We start from the raw sequence: 19,540 nt of genomic DNA on the forward strand, positions 1-19,540 counted from the left end.
GCGCCTGTCATCAACTGCTTGGACGTGGCCTCTAATGACCCGTGGCCTCTCCCAAGCTGGTTCAGAGAAGGCCAATTCCCCCATATTCCCACGCCACAACGCCTTGTCATAAACCTTGAATAACCCTCGACGTCCGTCAAGCCATTAGACCACAATCCAGCCATTTCCGGGCAACCACGACGAAACATCATCTCCGTCTCTTCTCACAACTCAAAAACCTCCATTCTAATCCCGAACCTCCCCATGCAGCCGTCTCAACGCCCCATGGCTAGCCAGCTTTCCAACCCACTCGTGAATGGCCGCAGTGTAGTCCTTAGTGCGACCGAGTATGGCGGTCGGCTCCTGGCCGGCCATCGTAGCCTCGTTGTTGTATTCTACCAGAATATGCTTCTGCTCGGTCACGAGCTCTGACCAAAGTTTTGAGGTCGCTTCCATCGCCTCATGATCACCCTCGGCGGTGACTGATGAGGCAGGGGAAGATGGGGAGGGGGAAGATGGCGAGAGGGGAGAAGCGGAGGAGACAGGGATGGAAGATTCCTGCGGTTTGGGGGGCGCTTTTTTAAGCTCGCTCTCGGGCACGGCTTGGATATCCTCCTCGTCCAGTTGGTAGGATGAGAGGCGGTCGTCGGTAGGGCTGTGGATAACATCTTGGGTGGTTATTAATTTCGAGTCAGGGCCGTGATGGTGGCCTCGGAACATTGTCTCGAGCTCCGCCAGGCTGCGGATGTTGGCGGCGAGCTTTTGTCGGACATGATCGAGATTGTCGCCGCAGAGCGCGAGGAGACTGAAGGAGAGCCGCTCGGTCTCGTACCGCATCATTCGCTCCTGCAAGACGGGGCGCATGACTGAGGTCCAGTGCTGGTCCTGTTCGTATTCACCTGCAAGTAGTGTCATGTTAGAGGCGTCGGGATGGGGACACAGGGAGGGTGCTTCGCGACGTACCTATGCAGACGGGCGTCGAGGTAAGACCATCCAGCTGCCATACCTGCTGCCCGACCGGGACAAAGGCGATGAAATGATAGCCCACGGAACCATCGCCGGACTTGTCGGCTCTGGCCTTCGCCCGTTGTTGGTTCCTTTTCTTCTGCCTCGCGGCCGCCACCCTAGCCCGCTTCTTCTTCTCGGCATCCACGTCGTTTTGGAGACTGAGGGCGGCGTCGAGGAGGTCTAACCGGCTGCGGCATGTCAGTCGAGGGCTTTTCTTTTAATATCGGTTTGTTGACTAACCGAGCAAACGAGTTATGAGCTACCCGTATCCAAGCGCTGTTGTTGATCATGTTCCCTCGGAGTGGCGGAGACAGGTCCTTGGATTCTTCTTTCAACTCGCGGAGCCTCTTACCGAGGCCTAAACCTTCCGCATTCATGATGATGTTCAACAAGGCAATAGTGGCGCATGCGTTGTGTGTAGTCTATGCTAGCTGTGAGCGACATACAATATCACCGTGGGAATTAAAGCGGTTCACCTGATTCGCGAACCACACCTCGCGGCTCGTCTCTGTGGCCTCGGCGCTTTCCTCTGAGACGTACTCGTAAAGAAATACTAGGCCGTGGACCGGAGAACTGGGAGAAGTCAGTTGAATCTTCCTTCCTATGATTGGGATCGATAGGTACAACTGACGGCAGAGTGGCCAAAGTGTCTTCGTCGACCGAGAGCACCTCCTCTATTTTTGCTCCCTTGACGCCAATGCGACCCAGGATAGCCGTGAAGAAAGCCTGTATATTGTCAGTGGCTGTTAAGATAGACTAGGAATAAACCAAAACGAACCGGATCGGACTCTAATTCGATCCAGCTAGCCCACTCGGCCTGCTCATCCTCCTTCCACGGCCCTAGAGATGTCTCGAGGAGGTTGTCGGGCAAGTCAAACGCCTCCGGGGCTGCCCGTCGTTTGGGGTTCCGCCGGGTGTCGGCCGACGGAGGCAAGGTGACTGGTAGCTCCTTGCTGTAGTCGACGTCCTCGTTATGGTCGGATGGCCTCTTGCGTGCGCGACCGGACCGCCGAAGGGGAAGGGGGTCCGCGTCGCCGTTCCTCCCGGGAGCCGCCACCTCGTTGAGGGTATTCTCAACTTGATCTTCCATACTAAGGAATTGGTAAAGGAAACTCCACGCACGAAAGATGCGAGTGAAGATGATGCGCTCTGATCCCAATGTCTCGAGGAGGTTGTAGAGACGCGGTTGAACAAATGCTGGATATTAATTCGGTTGGAAATGACGCGCCGCGCGCTTTCTTTCGTGCTTTGATACTCAGCGCGTTCCCACTCCGCGCATCTTGTTAAAGATGGCGAAATTGAAAAGGTGTAAAGATGTGGTCAGGTACGACCATGAGGCGCTTTCGCGTTTGTTCGGAAGCCCCCTCACAAGCTATCCTTTTAATTTCTGGTCACTTGTGAAAAGCAGGACAACCAGAAAATTTTCTCTCTTGTTCAGAATTAGTTCAAAGATTTGACATGACCGGACTGGAAGGAGTGTTGACTCACCACAGTAAAGTGTGTGGTACTGGTATACTATGGACTGCGGGTTGGGTTGGTGGTGGGCAGATGAGTGTGAGCGAGGAAGCGCAGTTTCGAGCCAATATGATACGATAGAATTCAACGTCGGGACTCGAGTTATTATTTTAGAGTCAGAGTCGGTGAATAATATTCCAATCTCTTTATGTGCTCTTGCTGGGATATCAGGGGTTGTATTAGGTGTTGAAGAATCTCGAATTGGAATTACATTGTATTGAAGCACAATACCCCGCTGATTCGAGATATTTGCAATTAATAGCCTGGCTTTTGTGTCAACGACGTCGATTTACATAAGTGCTACGATAGTATCATACATGGAAAGTTGCTGCGAAGCACGGTTTCGGCATGGACACAGCCAATGTTTCCACATTTCAAGGAAAGGGGACTATCTATCTTCTTGATACTGACGATGCTGTTAGTCCACGGCACACAGCAACACTTGTAGGTGGGTGTCACCCTCTGGCCAAAAAAAGCCGAACTCCAAAGGAAAATAAGAAACGAAACAAAACGAATTAAGCAAAGGAAATCGGGAAAATAAATCAACTAAAAAAAATCAAGTAAAATAAAAGGTAAATTAAGCTAATGCAGCTTCTTTAGACCTTTGGGTACCTTTCGTTTCGTTTACAGTCGACGTCTTTACACTTAAGAGTTCGGCTTTTTTGCCAATGGAGTCGGTGGGTGGGTGTTCGTCTTTCAGCAGCTCCAACTTAAAAGCGCCCCACTATTCTGGAGCTCTGGACGCAAAACAACCAATCACAACCAATACAGGCTGTTCATCGGGAGCTGGCCCCTGCCTCGTTGCCGCAACAAACCACAGCGCGGCGCAGGCTGGAGCGCGTCTTGACACGGGTGCAGCGATAACAAGGCGAGTGTAAATTTTGGCGACTCTAGCAGAATGCAACAAGTGGAAGCGAAAGCTGTACCACGACGACAACATCGAACACCGACGAATTAATAATACCTACCCAGCCACTGCTTCAGTCCTTGGCCTTGCGCTCTTGCCTTGTACTGACTAGGTAGCTTCTTTTGTTCTTCTCGACGAGCTCGAACCTGGGGCGGCGGAACCACACCCATCTTGACGAACGAACAAACGAGCAAACGAACAAACGAAAGAGCAACATATTCTTCTTGCTCGGCGAATCCCTAACATTTTTCGGAGACACAATCGAGAGCACCCCCCAACTCGGCATGCCATGAGCGGCGAATCCCCCATCGGCGCCTTTCCACAGACGCCCCAGGCAACCTCAAAAAGAGGTCCTGCGAGGGCACCGGTTTCCTCGACAAATCGCACGAACTCTCTACCAGTTGCCCCCCAACAAGGGCCGTCAACAGCAGCGAATTCTGCGCCTGCAATCCCGCTACACATCCTCGATGCCCCGACACAGCGTCTCTACGCCTTTGGCTTCTATGCCGCCCTTTTTGCCTGGAAGTTCTACGACTGGGCACAGTTGGTTGAGGAGGACACCGAGTCATTCTGGCTCTTTTTAAAATGGATCGCAATAGATTGCGCCTTTCTCTTCGGGCTACCGGAGCTGAGGATACCATGGCTTGAGCTGTCACAGTCGTTCGTGATCGTGGCATTCTTTTTCCATGCCCTCTTCGACTGGCTGCTCATGTTTAATATCGGGGTATGAAGTTCCCGAAAAGCCTCTGGCATCCTGGAGGCCAAAAGTGCTAACAGCTGTGAAGTTCCCCTGGCAAGTATGGATGCTCGGCTTTGTCAAGGTCTTCTACGACCGCGAGCTCGCCATCTCGGAGCACAATGTGAAGATGTCCAACATTTTACACAATTCTTCGCTGATTATGGGCCGCCAAGTCATTAATATTCTCCCCGAAGGGTAAGAAAAGCTCTTCGGTCCTTGCTGGCTAGACGCTGACCATATTTAGTTCCGCTGTGCTTAACCCCGAACTTCACCCCTTCTGCTTGGGCGGCGACCATAAGACGGTACCATTGCCCATATTTTTCAACGCCACCATTCCGGTCGAGGTCGAGCTTATCCGCACCGATCTGGAAACGAACCAGCAGGAGACCATCAAGTTGTCGAGGGTGCAAATCCGGGACATCGAGCGCAAAGCGAAGCGGGAAAGCCAGGAGGGGGTTCAAAGCGTCGTCCAGTTCGATTATCTGGTGAAGAAGCCTGGCGTGTACCAGCTAGGACGAGTCCTCGACGAGTACAAGCTGGAGGTCCAGCGGAAAAACCCTCAAACATTTGTCGTGCCTTGCCCAAAGGCCTGGGTCGGTTCAGTCGCCCAAGGACGTTGCGTGGGCGATCTTTCAGATCTCTCCCTTCGGGTCGAGGGAACGCCACCGCTGAAGATCAAGTACAGCCGCACGATCAACGGAAAGGACCACAGCTTCCACTTCCAGAGCCTGCAGCCAGAGGGCTTCACGTCCCCTCTCGGCGCCTTGCGTTCGGCAAGCATGATAGGTCTGGATGACGAGGATATCTCTTGGGCCCGGCCACAGCGAGTCCCTGTCGGCCTCAACGAATCCATGCACGCCAGCGGAGAGTGGCAATACTCGGTAGACGAGGTCCAAGACGGATTTGGGAATCTTGTCAAATATGAGTCCCCCGTCGACGACCCGGAAGGAAAGCCCAAGCCCAAGCATCTCGTGCAAAACTTTGTTGTCAAGGAGCGCCCACAGGTGCGGCTCGAGGGCTGCGACTTGAGGAGACCGCTCAAGGTCGCCAAGGGCGAATCCAAGGAGCTGCCCGTCCGCTTCAAGATCGCCGGCCAGACCCCCGACGTCACAGCGCATACGCTAGCCTGGACTTTCTCGCCCATCGATACCCTCACCGAAAGCGGCGACCACGGCGATGTGGTTACTACGGGTTCGTACAACGCGAAGAATGCCCGCGATAGACCCTTCATCTCCGCTCCCGGTCTATACACTCTGAAGTCGGTGTCTGCTAGCTCATGTGAGGGCGAGGTTCAAGAGCCCTCTTCGTGCCTCTTACTTAACCCCCTCGAGCCCAAGGTCACACTACGCACCGAGGAGATTCCCGACACGTGTGCTGGTAACTCGATCGGTCTGCGCGTGGACATGGACCTGATCGGAACACCCCCATTCATCCTTCGATACGACGTTATCTCTAACGGCGAGCGTCGGTCTGAAAGGATAAACATCCCCGGTCTGCGATACCAGATGGATCTGATCCCCCGCGTTGCCGGACACCACAAGTACATGTTCACCCACATCGGCGACGACATTTATAACAGGGGCCGGAGACTCACCGGGTCTGAGTATGTCCTGGAACAGGACGTCAAGCCCGCAGCATCGGCTCTCATTCAGCACGGCTCGGGTAAAGTGAGCTCATGCTTGGGTGACGAGGTCACGACTGATATCCTGCTCCTCGGCGACGCCCCATTCACGCTTGAGTGGGAGATCATCCACGACGGTAAGAGGAAGCAACACAAAGCCACCAACATCCAGGAAGCTTCGTATCAAATCAAGACGAAACCCCTCACGCAAGGCGGCGAGTACACCTTGGGCTTGACGAGTGTCCAGGATAGAAGGGGCTGCAGGAACTTCCTGCAGGAGGAGCTCAAGATTTCCGTGAGGCGCCAGAGCCCGCGCGCTGCTTTCGGCCAGGTCGAGGGCAAGCGAAAGATGCTAGCTGTGGAGGGTTCAACGGCGAAGCTCCCGGTCCGCCTTACTGGGGAAGGGCCGTGGAGGGTCTTCTACGCGAACCTCGACGACGGGCCGGCAGACAACCCGAGGATCTTGGAGCGGACGGTCGTAAACGACAACGGGTTCATCGGCGTCGATACCCGTGGCGTTTACACAATCACGGATGTCTGGGATAAACAGTGTCACGGTGTCGTTGACGCTAAAGCGTCCAGGTTTGAGCTCGACTGGTTCCCTCGGCCTGAGATGGCCGTGTCGCTATCACACGGCGTCACCCAGACCGACAGCGGCTTTGTGGTAGAAGACGTTTGCGAGGGTGATGTGTCGGGATTCGAAGTCTCTCTACAAGGTCAGTCATTCGACACCACGAAAGCTCGAGTAGCGACATATGGATGGATCTAACATGCGTAGGAACACCCCCGTACACGGTGGAATACGAGGTCCGCCATCAGCCTCTCCAAGGGTCTAGCGCGCGGAGCAGGAGGAAATTCGACGCCACCCTTGGGAAGGAGACTATCCAGGCGGATACGTCCAAGGCAGGCATGTACTCGTACAAATTCACCGCTCTGGAGGACAACCTGTATAGCAGCGACCGCCACTTCAAGCCGCTGGTGGTTAAGCAGAAAGTCAACCGCAAGCCGTCGGCGTCCTTCGTCAAGCCCGGGCAGACGTTCAAATACTGCAAGTCAGAGCAGGACGACGAAGACGGCATCCCGGTCGCGCTGACGGGTGTCCCTCCCTTCGCGCTGGAGATCGAGGTCAAGCACCAGAGCGCCGCGGTGCCTGAGATCTACCGCACGCCGGCCATCAACTCAAACACGTACGAAATCCGCATCCCGCGTCACCAGCTCCGACTCGGCACACAGCAAATCCGCATCCGCGACGTCAAGGACGGCAGCGGCTGCCACTCGATGGCGGAGCTCGCCGGGCCCGCAGTGCAGGTCCAGATGTTTGAGGCGCCCACCATCTACCCGCTCGAGACACGCACCGACTACTGCGTGGGCGAGCGCATCTCGTACACGCTCTCGGGCACGCCGCCGTTCGAGGTGTGGTACACGTTCGACGGCGTCGAGCGCAAGGCGCGGTCGCCGACGACCAACTTCCGGCGGGTGGCGGAGTCGCCGGGGGAGTTCGCCATCACGACCATCGCGGACAAGGCGAGCGAGTGCCGGGCGCCGGTGCGCATCGCCAAGGCGATCCACCCGATGCCGGCGGTGCGCATCAGCCAGGGCCGCAACGCGCGCGTCGACATCCACGAGGGCGGCGAGGTCGAGATCCTCTTCGAGTTCTGGGGCACCCCGCCCTTCGAGTTCACCTACACGCGCAGCACCAACGCCCGCAAGGGCCAGAAGAGCCAGGTGCTCGAGACCCGCCACGACGTGAGCCACGAGCACAGCAAGGTCGTCCGCGCCAGCCAGGAGGGCACGTACGAGGTCGTCGCCATCAAGGATAAGTACTGCGCCTTCTCGACGCAGGGGGCCGAGGTCGGCAAGGAGAAGGTTAAGGGGCAGAAGGTTCTCGGGTATTAAGATTTTGTTTGGAGGAATAAGTGGCTGGGGGCGGAAGGTGGATGGATGAGCATGAAAAAATAGGTATCAAGATTGGGTTTTGCTTTTTGAGGTGGTGATGTTCAGTCTCTTTTGGGTTGCCGTAGGTTTTGTATCGTTGTACGTAAAGGCGGGAGGGAGAGAGAGGATCACCATAGCACGGCGTTTTGTGGGCAATGCAATGACTGGTTTAGAAGTCATCTACATAATAGTTATTAAGGGTTATGTGCTTGTTTACAACAACAGTCAGTAACAACAACGTTTCGGTCTCACGAGGCGATATCAGACCGTGTATGTACATGTGAACGGCTGAGACTTGAGTTGCGGAGTTGTTGTCCGCTTCCGACTCTTGTCTCGGGATACCCATATTACATACAGATTACCTTGAGCAAGTATCTATTCTTAGCTAAACTCGCCAAACTCCCGCCTTCGGCCTTTTTTTTTTTACAAGTAACAAGGCTGGCACGGCTGGATGCCCAGTCACCCAGTCGAGATCCACAAAGAAAACCGTGGCCTGCGGTAAGGGGAAGGGCTCGCTCCGATCTGTCGGTGTACCGGAACCCGGCAAGGCAAGGAGTCCTTCCACTCTACAAGTCTTGGCGGCTTGGGAAACGGACCAGAAGGCTGAAAATCTGTGGATTGAAAGCATGCCGATCCCTGCTGCGTTCGGTGGCAGCACGGGTTGCCTTTTCTGGCCGCAGAGCCCTCTCCCACCAACGCCCGGCATGGTCGGGTATCGGCACGGGTTTGTGGTGAGGGAGGCGAGTGTTTGTTGGTCAGGTGAGCTTTTGGTTGCGCTGAAGACTGTTACCATGGTGTTACCATGGCGAGCATGGCAAGGAAGAGGCCTCGTCTGGTTGTACAACCAACCAATATTGTTTATGTCTTCCACAACAGGTGGGAAGAGTCGGGTGGCCATTTCAATCCGGAGATGCCAATTATTCGATGCTGGGTTTGAGTCAGCGACTGCTTGAGAGTTACACAGTAGTTGGTCAGAGAATAACATAGTTATTGCTCATACGGAAAGATGACGAGTTGAAGAAACGAGCGAAGGAAGATAAACAGCATTGTGGTCCGAGTCTTGAAGAGTTGCCGAGCGTTATTTCCACCACGAACGGGGTTTTTGCTTGTTAGGTTATCGTCAACTCAGGCGTGTGGGTTGATGAATCATGCACTTGTCTCATCATGTTCTTCCCACATTTCCATCACTGCCTGCTTCAAGTGTCCCCGTCACTGGCATGCTCAACTTGGGATGGAAAGTCGAGAACGGGCTTTGTTCGGTGTCGGTCTCGGCTCCCCAGACCCCTGTCGACAGCCCGAGTCCCAGTACAACCAATCATGAACAGTGCGCTAAACGCCCAGAGTCCAGGATCTGTCAGGCTCCAGGGGTCCCACCCTGCTTGTGCAGCTCAACCCAAGAACGACGACGCCACCGCGTCGGGATTGATTTGGGGGAACATGGAAACCGCTTTTGCGATTTTACAATCTGGGAATCACCCAAAACGCGTGCGGGATTCAAGGCCGGAGTGGGAGGTCCGCCATCGAAGGTCCGTAAGGCGTCATTCCGGGGAGAATCTAGTCAACCTAGGTAACAGAACACTTCAAAACACTTGAACTGATAACAACGTCCACGGGTACAGCCCGAGGCAGTCTTGGTGATCACCGCCAATTCCTACTGTGTATATTTCCGGGCTCAGGCTGTCTGCACCCGTTGACGTTCGAACCCGCGGCTCCTGCAACACCCCGCTCTGTCTCCCACGTCTCTCTACTCACCTGTCAACTATGGCGTCTGCAACCTCAACTCTATACACAGTACGAAGATAGGTTGTGCATTTTTATCCCATTTCCATTCAACTCTTTGGACGATTCTCACTCACCGGGGACACCCTGCATTCCGCCCCGGAAGGTGCTGTGGGAGGTGACCTCATCCTTGGTTACGTCCAAATTCGCCGTTTCTTCCCCAGGCAATCCCTGGACGCTTTTGTCCGTCGCCCCGCTGCTCCAAGTCAAACTCACCTCTCGGCTTCGGTTCAGCTCCCGCAGCGCTAAAACGGCTCCCCCACACCCGCTGTGACTGCCCGTGGTCTGGATAACTCGTGTCATGAACGCAAAGCCAGCCCGTAACTACCACAACTTGCATCACATCAGATAATATTCCTCCACGAACAGGACAGCAACACGCTTCGGCAAAAGAGAAACCCAACCGTTAGCGGGTCTCGATTCCGCCCCGTGTGCGTTACGTCGCGAAGCGGGCCGTTACTTGGACCAAGTGCAGCCGAGCCTATGGTGCGCCACCTGGACGGAAAAGTGGGAACCCGCTCGCAGCTCGGACCAGGGAAGCCGCATTCCTCCCTCGTGGGGATGAGAACCTGGAAGGGACCAATCTTCAAACCGTCCACCTCCAGAATTGTTTCCCATCTGATTCCGGCCTCTTCCTGCGCTTATCTCGTTATCTGTGCCCATCGGCTGCCGTTGTTTGTTATCGTGATTCCGACTGCATTGACGGATTAACTACACCGCAGCGTCCACGCTGTCGTCGACGGGGTTGTGTGGCAGCTCGAGGTCCGCGTTCAGACCATTCCCTCGGCCGCGATCATGCCGCCCGCCGATGGCGACGCGGCCACCACGCCGGCTGGAAACAACTCCAGCGACTTTGTGAGAACCGCCCCGCCGCCTGCGCGCATTGTCATCGCATCACTTGAACTAACATGTCGTCTCCGCCCCCTAGGTGCGCAAACTCTACAAGTACGAGGAATCCTTCGCACCAACATCCCCCGGCCGCCCCTTTGACCGACACGTACTCACCCATGACGTCGCAGGATGCTCGAGGACCCCTCGTACAATTCGGTAGTACGATGGAATGCCGAGGGTGATAGCTTTGTGGTTTTGGAGGTACGCTTGTGGCCCGGACGCACGGCGTCCCATCTGGGGGAGCGCTCAGACTGATGATTGTCGGTGGCAGAACGAAAAATTCACCAAGACCATCCTCCCGAAACACTTCAAGCACAGCAACTTCGCCAGCTTCGTCCGCCAATTAAACAAGTACGACTTCCATAAAGTCCGGCACAACGAGGAGAGTGGCGAATCACCCTACGGGCGGGATGTAGGTTGCCCTGCCGACCCCTGGCGAGAGGCCCGTGTGCTGACAGTTTGGATGAAAGGCATGGGAGTTCCGGCACCCCGAGTTTAGGGCGGACAGGAAAGATAATCTGGATAACATTCGGAGGAAGGCCCCGGCTCAGAGGAAAGTCGCCCCGCCGGCCGACGATGCATTCCCAGCATCGCAGCAGATCGTGGTCCTGGGCGAGTCGCTCTCGGCGTCCCAGCATCAGATTCAGGCTTTACAACAACAGTACTATGAACTCGAAAAGACAAATAAGCTGCTTGTTAGCGAGGTTCTGAGTTTGCAAAAGATTGCTCGGGCCCAGAGCCAGGCATCAAACGAGCTGATCACGCATCTGAACAATGTCGAGGACCGCCGACGGAACAGCCGTCACTCGGCCCAGTCTAGCCACTCGACCCAGACAGGCCAGAACTTCCACGCGGGGGCGATGGGTTTCTTGCCGGATGGGGCGGACGAGCCGGCACCCGAGTTGCGGCGAGCCAGGGAGATTCTCAACGGCGTGTCCCCGGACGTCCAAGCGGATAGGGAACTGGAGAGGCTCTCCATGGCATACAACCAAAACGGATCGCCGGCCGATTCGGCCGGGTCGTCCTCTGTCATGTTTGCCCACCCTGGCCCGAGTATGCCGCTCGTCGACCCCTTAAACGACCCGCGGCACATGGTGTACCCGGTTGGGCAGACGACGGGCATTGACCCCTTCCACGCGGACCATATTCACAACATCCCCTACAGCCGGCCCTTGAGCAACCCCAACATCCAGGCGGAAGCTCCGTCACAAATGGGCTCATCGCTGAAAGAACAGCTGGGGACCCTGTGGCGCGGCAAGAAGCCGCATATCCTGCTCGTCGAGGATGATAAAACGTGCGCTAGGATAGGGTCCAAGTTCCTAACCAACATGGACTGCAGCGTCGACACTGCCGTAAGTAAGGGTGGCGGTTTGAGAGTGGAACATGGTTAGCTAACGTGTCTCGTAGGCCGACGGTCTCCTCGCCGTCGAGAGCGTCAACCAAGACGCCGAGCGGTTCGATCTCATCTTCATGGACATTATCATGCCCAACCTCGACGGCGTGTCCGCTACAGCCATGATTCGAGTTGTCGCCCCGCACGTCCCCATCGTGGCTATGACGTCGAACATCCGACAAGAAGACATCGCGACCTACTTCCAGTTCGGTAAGTCCTACGGCTCAGCGAACAACTCACCTTTTCCCGTCGCCCTCTAACAACCCCACAGGTATGAACGACGTCCTCGCGAAACCCTTCACCCGCGAAGGCATGGTTCGTATTCTCCGTAAGCACCTTACCCGTATGCTCAAAGACCCGCAATCCGGCGGCCTCGTCGGAGGCGACGACCTCGGCCAAACCGGCTCCGGTGGACACGGCGGCCCTCCTCACCCGGGGGGCTACGGCCCCGCCGCGATGGGGGGTATGCCCCAGGTCAAGTTCGAGCACACACCGATCCAGTCGCCCTCTACCGCCTCGTCGTGGCACTCCCCGAGCCAGATGCACCAGACCTCGCCCAACCTCGACGGCACGACCGGCGGACCCGGCGGCGGATACATGGGCGCTGTCGGCGGCGGGCCCGGCGGCATGGTGCTCACCCCGGGCGGCTCGCAGCGCCCGCCCTCCCAGACACAGCATCACCCCCACAGCCAGCACCAGCACCAGCACCAGCACCAGCAGGGCGGCTATGGCGGGTATATGACGCCGCAGCAGGCGGCGCAAGCGCAGGCGGCACAGGCACAGGCCCAGGCCCAGGCGATGCGCGGAATGGCGGAGAACGCCCGCATGGCGGGCATGCAGGTCGCCGGCAGCTCCACCGAGGACCGGCCCGAGAAGCGGCAGCGGTTATACGGACCCGTGCCGGGGCAGGGCGGCGGCGGCGGGTATGTGCAATAAGCGACAGTTTGACCGGTGGTTGTTCCTCCGCATCGGGCGGGGTGGTGACGTTGCGTGGTGACATTTTGACATATTCAGGGTGGTGGGCACTGAAAAGGGCGGTGCGACAAGTGCGAGCCTCGATCGGTCGGCGGGGGGGTTCGGATCTGGTCTTTGAATCTGGTCTTTTGGATACCGTTTTCGGATCTAGGATGGGAAAGGCTCGGATCGAATCGGACAGGAAGGAGTGAGAGCGGGCGTGCGGGGGAGGGCGAGCGAAAGAAAGTTGACAGTTGTGTGGTGATATCTTGGGTTGCGGGGTGATATCTTGGATCGGCGGCGTTGGGTGTCTCTCGTCGAAAGCGTATCATAGCATACCGCGTATCGTGCCTTGGATCGGGCCAGGCTAGCAGGGTCTCGGATTGAACGGAACTAAACAGAGCTGGGCTGTGTCCTATATACGTATTTTTAGTGTTGACCACGGAAGCACTAAATAGTGAGTAGGGCGTATGTATTTGTAAGTCGGCTGCTGGTCTGTGATCCGTTTTGTTCTTCGTTTGGCCGTAGCGTCGGGCAACGCGGCCTGAGGCTGCGTGTTCGAAGTTCGAGACGTCCTTGAGGGGAGGCTGGTGAGATCGGTAGGTGAATTATTCGCGGCGGCCGATAGCTGGCAAGTTGGCGTCGATCTGGGTATGACCATGGGAAGTCTTCGTCGGCCCCCCTCCCTTGCAACCGTATGGCTCGACGCTGCTTGGTGGGTGGGAAGTGAGGTCTTGGAATAAAACACGGCTGGGTCGGTCGGTGCGGTGAGGAAGAGTGAGACGAGAGACCGGTGACACACTCATGCTTGCCGTGCTTGACCAACAGGCGGGATCAAACGGAAGAAAGAAGGGAGAACCAAGCCGCTCGTCGCTGTGGTGACGGCTGGGGTCGCCGGAGCGCCTCGAAGGGAAGAGGCGGACTCGCGAACATCCCAGCCGAACGGGAAGGGAAGGGAAGGGAAGGAAGACAAAAAGGAGAAACGGCGGGCCCTGGATGGGAATATGTGTGAATCCCATCTGCTGCAGCCCGGTCCACTCACACATCCTCCTTCGAACCCTTTCCCTCGCATCCCTACCCCAGGCCAGGCCAGCATACACAGCCCCGACCCCAGTCCCCAGTCCCCAGTCACTGACCACGCCTGCGGGAAGGGCGGGAACACCGACATGGGATGAGCAGGGCAGCGGTTGCAAGGTGAAACAGGGTCCGGGGTCTCGAACAGATCTCTCCGGTTTGGGGGGGGCTCACGGAAGCTGAATGAATGGTCTGGGCGGGAAGTTGTTCCTTATTCGTAGCTCGCCGTGAGCAAACTGCGTCGGCAACGCAACCACGATAAGCTTTGCCGCCGGTTGGCGGCGGGGGAGGCCGGCGGGCTGTTAGTTATTTGTATTCGTACACTACACAGTCTGCCCTCTGAAACCAAGTGCCGGCCCCCGGACTGGGCCAGTTCGTGTGCGGGAACTTCCTCCACTAGTGCTACTCGAAGGGGGCCGCTGCTTAGCGTGGCCGGACTGGAGTCTGGAGTGGTCCAGCCCTACCTAGCGCCGTGTGTACAGATCTGTAGTTGGCTCGGTGGGCAGCGGGCGTTTCCTCGCCGGCTCGCCCTCGTCAGCCGTCTTGTCTCTGCTCTGCCGTTGGCTCGTTCGGCCGGTGGCTGCGTTAGTCTCGCGATCTCGTGAGGAAGCGACAGTCACTCGGGCAGATGGCCGATGGGTGTATTTGCTGATCAAGGGACAAGAACTTTCTGTGGGTAGACAGGGGGTCTTTCTCTTCTTCTTCTTCTTCTTCTTCTTCTTCTTCCTTCCCCCCCCCAAGCTCACGTTGTATCAGCCCTGTCCCTGTCCGTCATATTCCAGAGATGCCTGCTACGAAACGCCAAAAACTCCAGATCCGTACGTGCTGCACGGAATTCGAGCCCCCGTGCTACAGCGCTACGTAAGCTCGGCCGGAAATCATGCAGGTTTCTCCCATTTTCCATGGGGCCTGGCTCGTTCTGGACGCTCGGCGCTGGGGCTGGGCCGGGCTGGGCCGCCGCGCCGTTGCAGTCAAGCAACAAGGGCTCTCGAAATCGAGTGGTTGCAAGACAGTGAGTCCATGATTGTGTCGAAGGGATCACAGTGAGATGGATGAGGTCCATGTGAAACGGTGCGACACTTGTCGTCGTGCTCTGCTGCGGTAAGTCTGTAGTCCCATGTCTTTGGCTGTCTAGCAGCGCAAGAGTCAAACAGTGAGCGACAACCTTCAACGCCGTCTCAGGGCGGGAAAGTCGGGGCGGAACCGGGGGCCCGCTGCGAGGACAAGGGACGATCTAACAAACCATGTGGGTTGCTGAGATTCCCTTTTTTTAAAAAACCATCACTACAAATTACAGAGTAGTTATTTCGTCCATCCACGTGAACATTTCGCTTCTGCTGTCTCCTGCACGGTAAATCTAGACGATGAGGTCATCCGACCCAGAGGAAACTGCTGTGTCGCAGTTGGCGTGTTGATTCTCATCCCCCCAGTTTTGGACTTCAGATTGACGCATTGGGAAGGTGCCAAAAAAAGTGGTGTGTTGATTTTCATGTGAGGAATGTTCTGGGCCGGCCTTTCAGGGCGCCGCAATCTCGGACCTTGGGTTTCGGCTCGTCCAGAACGGCAGGCTGCATGCCCGTTAAAACCTTGATTGGCAGGTTCCAACTGCGTTGGCAGCGTCCCCGGGTTCCTGTGGGTACGTGGGCCTGACGCTTTGGCCGGTTTTCGTCGTCGCACTGAGTCGCTTTGATGATGGAACAATGGCATCCCAAAAAGAAGCTTTTGAGGCCTTGCAGTATCTCATACTTAATGCGAGATCGCGATGATACGGTTGAAACCTTCCTCAGAAGTTGTACATAGGTTGTCTAGTTCAGTGACGAGTGAGGTACCTACCTCGCTACATGTTGTTAAGAGATCCCGTCCTCTTCCGTACAGGAGTTGTCGTCACAGCATAAAGGAAGAGAAAAAAGAGTGGATAAAATACAGAACGTAAAAGTCGGACCAAAGCTGCACTTTACCATTTTAATTTTAAACACGTCTCTTGACAATCAATATCAGCCGCAGGTTCCCGAGGCAACTTGCAGGTCGCGAACAAACGGCGGCTTGGAAATGGGGCTGTCGTCAATCTCCTAACCCTGGCCTGAAATCCGCTCTGCGCCTCGTCTCTCAGCCTTGCAGCCACAAACCAACCCCGCACCCCACCATTGAACTTTTGGAACTCGAATTGGCCGGCCTTTGACTCATACGTGACTGCCGTTTGGGTTTGTTCATAGCACCCTTGCACTCAGAAAGCTGTAATTGGCACCAGGCATAGTACCCGACTCTGTACTGCGAAACAAGCTCTCAGCAAACAAACGAGACCCCAAACAGAGCACCCAATGTCCAAGCAAGGAGGCAAGGGCGGGGCTGCCGCGGGCAAGGCAAAGAAGCCCGCCAAGGCCGGTACCGACGAGAAGAGGGAGGATGTGCTCCAGGCGGTCATTCTGGCCGACTCGTTCCAGGACAGGTTCAAGCCATTCACATTGGAGACTCCGAGGGTATGGGTTAACCCCGTTCAGGCTTTCCTTTTCCGTTTTGTAACAGAGCTAACCCACGGACCCTAGTGCCTCCTGCCGCTGGTAAACGTCCCGGTGATCGAGTACACCCTCGAGTTCCTAGCCTCCAACGGCGTCCAAGAGGTCTTTATTTACTGCGGCACCCATTCGGAAAATATCGAGAACTATATCCACGAGTCTTCGCGATGGAACCCCGGCAGCGTTATCTCGCCCTTCTCCTCCCTCGAGTTCATCCGTGTTTCGGATGCGAATTCCATCGGCGACTTCCTACGTGACTTGGACAAGCGGAGCATAATCGGGGGCGACTTCATTCTTGTCCATGGCGACGTGGTGTCGAATATCCAGCTGGATGCCGCCCTAGCGAAGCACCGCGCGAGGAGGGAAGCAAACCGCGATGCCTGCATGACGGTGGTACTGCGCTCTGTTGGGGAACAACCCCATCGGGCAGCAAAGGCGAGGGGGATCACGCCTGTATTCGTCGTTGACCCGACAACGGGGCGGTGCTTGCAGTACGAGGAGACACATCCGCTTCAGAGCGGGCGCTACCTCAACCTAGACCCGGCTGTGTTCTCCCATGGCCAGTTCGAGGTCCGGACCGATCTTGTGGACTGTGGTATCGATATCTGCACCCCGGATGTGTTGGCGCTATGGTCAGAGAGCTTCGACTACGAACTACCAAGGAAAAACTTTCTTCACGGCGTGCTGAAGGACTGGGAGCTTAACGGAAAGATGCTCTACGCTGAGGTCCTAGATGACGGATATGCGGCGCGTGCGACCAACCTTCAAATGTACGATTGTATCAGCCGGGATGTCCTTGAGCGGTGGACCTTGCCGTTCGTGCCGGACAGCAATCTCATCCATGGCCAAACTTACAGGAGAATAAAAGGCGGAAGTTATGTCGAGGACCATGTCGTGGCAGAGAGGGGCACTAAAGTAACGCAGTCGGCAGTTGGGCGGGGGACAACGATCAAAACCGGAAGCACCGTTTGGGGGAGCACTATCGGGAGGCGGTGCAAAATTGGGAAAAACGTCAAGATCGAGAACAGTTACATTTGGGACGATGCCGTGATAGAGGATGGCGCCTCCGTGGTCCACTCGATATTAGGAGGCTCGGTCGTTATCGGAGCGGACTGCCATATCCCGGAGGGGACGCTCATCTCATACCACGCTCACATTGCCAGCGGTGTCCAGCTACCATCAAAACCACCGGCCCGCATTTCGGTACTATCAGACAACAAGCAGCTCGCCGACACCGATGTCTCATTGGTAGGCAAGGGCGGCAAGGGCGCCTCGTACACAGTCATCGCCGACGATGAGGATTCGGACGATGAGGATGGTGCGGACCGGGACCCCGCAGTCCTTCAAAGCTCCCTCCTTTACTCCCTCGAAGGCCTCAACCTCTCCACCTCGTCCATCTCCACCCTCGCCTCGGATGACGAGTACGACTCGGACGACGACATCTCGCTGGCCGGGTCCCTACACGCAGGCGACTTCGGGCATGCGCGCGACCGGCTTTCGTCGTTCGCCTCGGACGACGCCGCCAAGCCGGACGGCTTCCACAACGACGCGGTCCACGGCCTGGTCGACGCCCTCCGCGCCGACGACAGCGACGACTTCGACGGCGCCAAGCTCGAGTTCATGGGCCTGCGGCTCGCCAACAACGCCTCGGACGGCGCCATGCGCCGCGCCATCGCCGTCGCCTTCGTCCGCCGCGCCGCCGAGCTGCTCGCCCCGGAGCACGGCGCCCTCGAGCCCACCAAGGCCGCCGCCGAGGCCCTCACCGCCAAGAAGGGCGCCGCCAAGTTCGTCAAGGAGGTCGGCGTCGGCGGGGAGGGCGTCCCCCAGCAGGCCGAGTTCGCCCTCGCCCTGCAGAGGGCCCTCGGCGCCGTCAAGGGCCTGGAGCCCGCTAGGGCTGGCGCCCTGCTCGCCGCGCTGCTGCAGCAGCTGTACAGTCTGGATGTGCTCGAGGAGGAAGGCATTCTGGCGTGGTGGGCGGATAAGCGGGCCGCGGAGAATGAGGACATGGATGCTCTGAGGGAGAAGTGTCGTGTGTTGGTGGAGTGGTTGGAGAATGCGGATGAGGAGGAGAGTAGTGAGGAGGAGGATGATGATGATGAGGATTAGAGTGATTGATCTGTGTGTGTGGTGGGGGGGTTTAGGTAGTCAACTATGTTGTGGTTGTGGTAGCTCTGGTTTGCTGAATGGGGTCATGCCATGTGGTTCTATAAAGACGGTTTTGGGGTGCTTTCGAGCCTCACTGTATGCTTGCTAGCTGGTAGAGGGGACGGAAAAGGAAAAGCAACTGTTGTTGAACTCATATCGTATCTTATCTATTCGCACTCGAGAGCTCAACACCAAGACCGGTCCGCTTGAGTGTGATACTGAGAGGGGAGTAGGCCGTGTGAGCACTGGGGACTGAAAGGTGGGGAAGAAAAGAAAGAGCTATCCTGCTCGTGCTATCTATCCATGGATGATGGTCTAAGTGTGGTCGTGAGTTGCGTCGCTTGTCCCTCCGTTGGTTCCTCATCAAACCTAGATGTATTCGGTTCGTTTTCCATCAGATCCTTCAAGCAGGACTCGTTGACTGTTTCCCCCCCGACGGCATGCTAAGCATTTGGACGTAATGCACAGCTACCCACCTACGTATCACTGACTAGTCGGCCGGGGGGAATAGATAAATAATCGGAGTTGTCTCGTAAACTAGTCAAGTCCGAAAGACCACCAGGAGGGATGCAGGAGGAGGGAGACAGGAAATAGTATTTTACGTGCGGACGCTCCTTGTATTTACCTCAGGGGCTTACAGTGTTTAAGTGGGTTGGTTGGGCTTTGCAATATAAGGTATTGCGTTAATACTCTTGCAGCACGACAAGTAAGAGTGTTTCTAGTGCAATGGGAGCCAGAGGCGGAAGTTTAAGGGGATTCGGGTAAGTGCATGTTTCTAGAATCTAAGGATTAATTCCGTCTTCTCCGCATACTTGGAATCCAGTGCATTAGGGATCAGCTAGGAAACCTGTAAACGCCAGTGGGCCGACATCTGTTGCTGATATTACATACTTCCTAACACCTTGTTTACGTATGCCCTTCGAAGTTTGGTTCATGGTGAGGAGCCCCTGGCAAGTACATGCATGGTAGTTGTTTATATCAGTCGAAATACAAGGCAGCGACAGAAACAATACTTGCAGTCACACGATGATAAGAGTTGATGACTTTATTGAGCTACCTAGGTAGGTAGTAACGGGACTTAAAGTGG

At 56.3% G+C, this 19,540-nt stretch overlaps 5 protein-coding genes across 5 annotated transcripts; 3 read left to right on the forward strand and 2 right to left on the reverse strand.

Annotated features, from left to right (window-relative positions):
• Window positions 1-89: 89 nt before the first annotated feature.
• B0H64DRAFT_41051 (ubiquitin thiolesterase-like protein) lies at window positions 90-2,227 on the reverse strand. The gene is made up of 6 exons (XM_062804793.1): window positions 1,766-2,227; window positions 1,619-1,713; window positions 1,464-1,560; window positions 1,228-1,409; window positions 943-1,175; window positions 90-878 (listed from the first exon to the last, which is right to left on the reverse strand). The coding sequence occupies exons 1-6, from the start codon at window positions 2,075-2,077 to the stop codon at window positions 226-228; spliced, it is 1,572 nt and encodes a 523-aa protein (XP_062665040.1). The 5' UTR covers window positions 2,078-2,227; the 3' UTR covers window positions 90-225.
• Window positions 2,228-3,325: 1,098 nt separating this feature from the next.
• Window positions 3,326-7,920, forward strand: B0H64DRAFT_383872 (uncharacterized protein). The gene is made up of 4 exons (XM_062802979.1): window positions 3,326-4,133; window positions 4,195-4,343; window positions 4,393-6,485; window positions 6,548-7,920. The coding sequence occupies exons 1-4, from the start codon at window positions 3,699-3,701 to the stop codon at window positions 7,663-7,665; spliced, it is 3,795 nt and encodes a 1,264-aa protein (XP_062665041.1). The 5' UTR covers window positions 3,326-3,698; the 3' UTR covers window positions 7,666-7,920.
• B0H64DRAFT_383874 (uncharacterized protein) lies at window positions 7,921-8,905 on the reverse strand. The gene has a single exon (XM_062802980.1). It carries the CDS (start codon window positions 8,687-8,689, stop codon window positions 8,090-8,092), a length of 600 nt encoding a protein of 199 aa, XP_062665042.1. The 5' UTR covers window positions 8,690-8,905; the 3' UTR covers window positions 7,921-8,089.
• A 1,530-nt stretch (window positions 8,906-10,435) lies between these two features.
• On the forward strand, window positions 10,436-12,740 carry B0H64DRAFT_41167 (HSF-type DNA-binding-domain-containing protein). Its single transcript, XM_062804871.1, has 5 exons — window positions 10,436-10,575; window positions 10,646-10,786; window positions 10,845-11,726; window positions 11,782-11,977; window positions 12,039-12,740. The coding sequence occupies exons 1-5, from the start codon at window positions 10,504-10,506 to the stop codon at window positions 12,701-12,703; spliced, it is 1,956 nt and encodes a 651-aa protein (XP_062665043.1). The 5' UTR covers window positions 10,436-10,503; the 3' UTR covers window positions 12,704-12,740.
• Window positions 12,741-16,113: 3,373 nt separating this feature from the next.
• Window positions 16,114-18,414, forward strand: B0H64DRAFT_414958 (nucleotide-diphospho-sugar transferase; the record flags this gene model as incomplete). Its single annotated transcript, XM_062805067.1, has 2 exons — window positions 16,114-16,272; window positions 16,339-18,414. 2 exons carry the CDS (start codon window positions 16,114-16,116, stop codon window positions 18,412-18,414), a joined length of 2,235 nt encoding a protein of 744 aa, XP_062665044.1.
• Window positions 18,415-19,540: the final 1,126 nt, after the last annotated feature.

Source organism: Chaetomium fimeti (genome assembly GCF_033439085.1).
Source record: "Chaetomium fimeti strain CBS 168.71 chromosome Unknown B0H64scaffold_1, whole genome shotgun sequence".
NCBI classification, from domain to species: domain Eukaryota; kingdom Fungi; phylum Ascomycota; class Sordariomycetes; order Sordariales; family Chaetomiaceae; genus Chaetomium; species Chaetomium fimeti.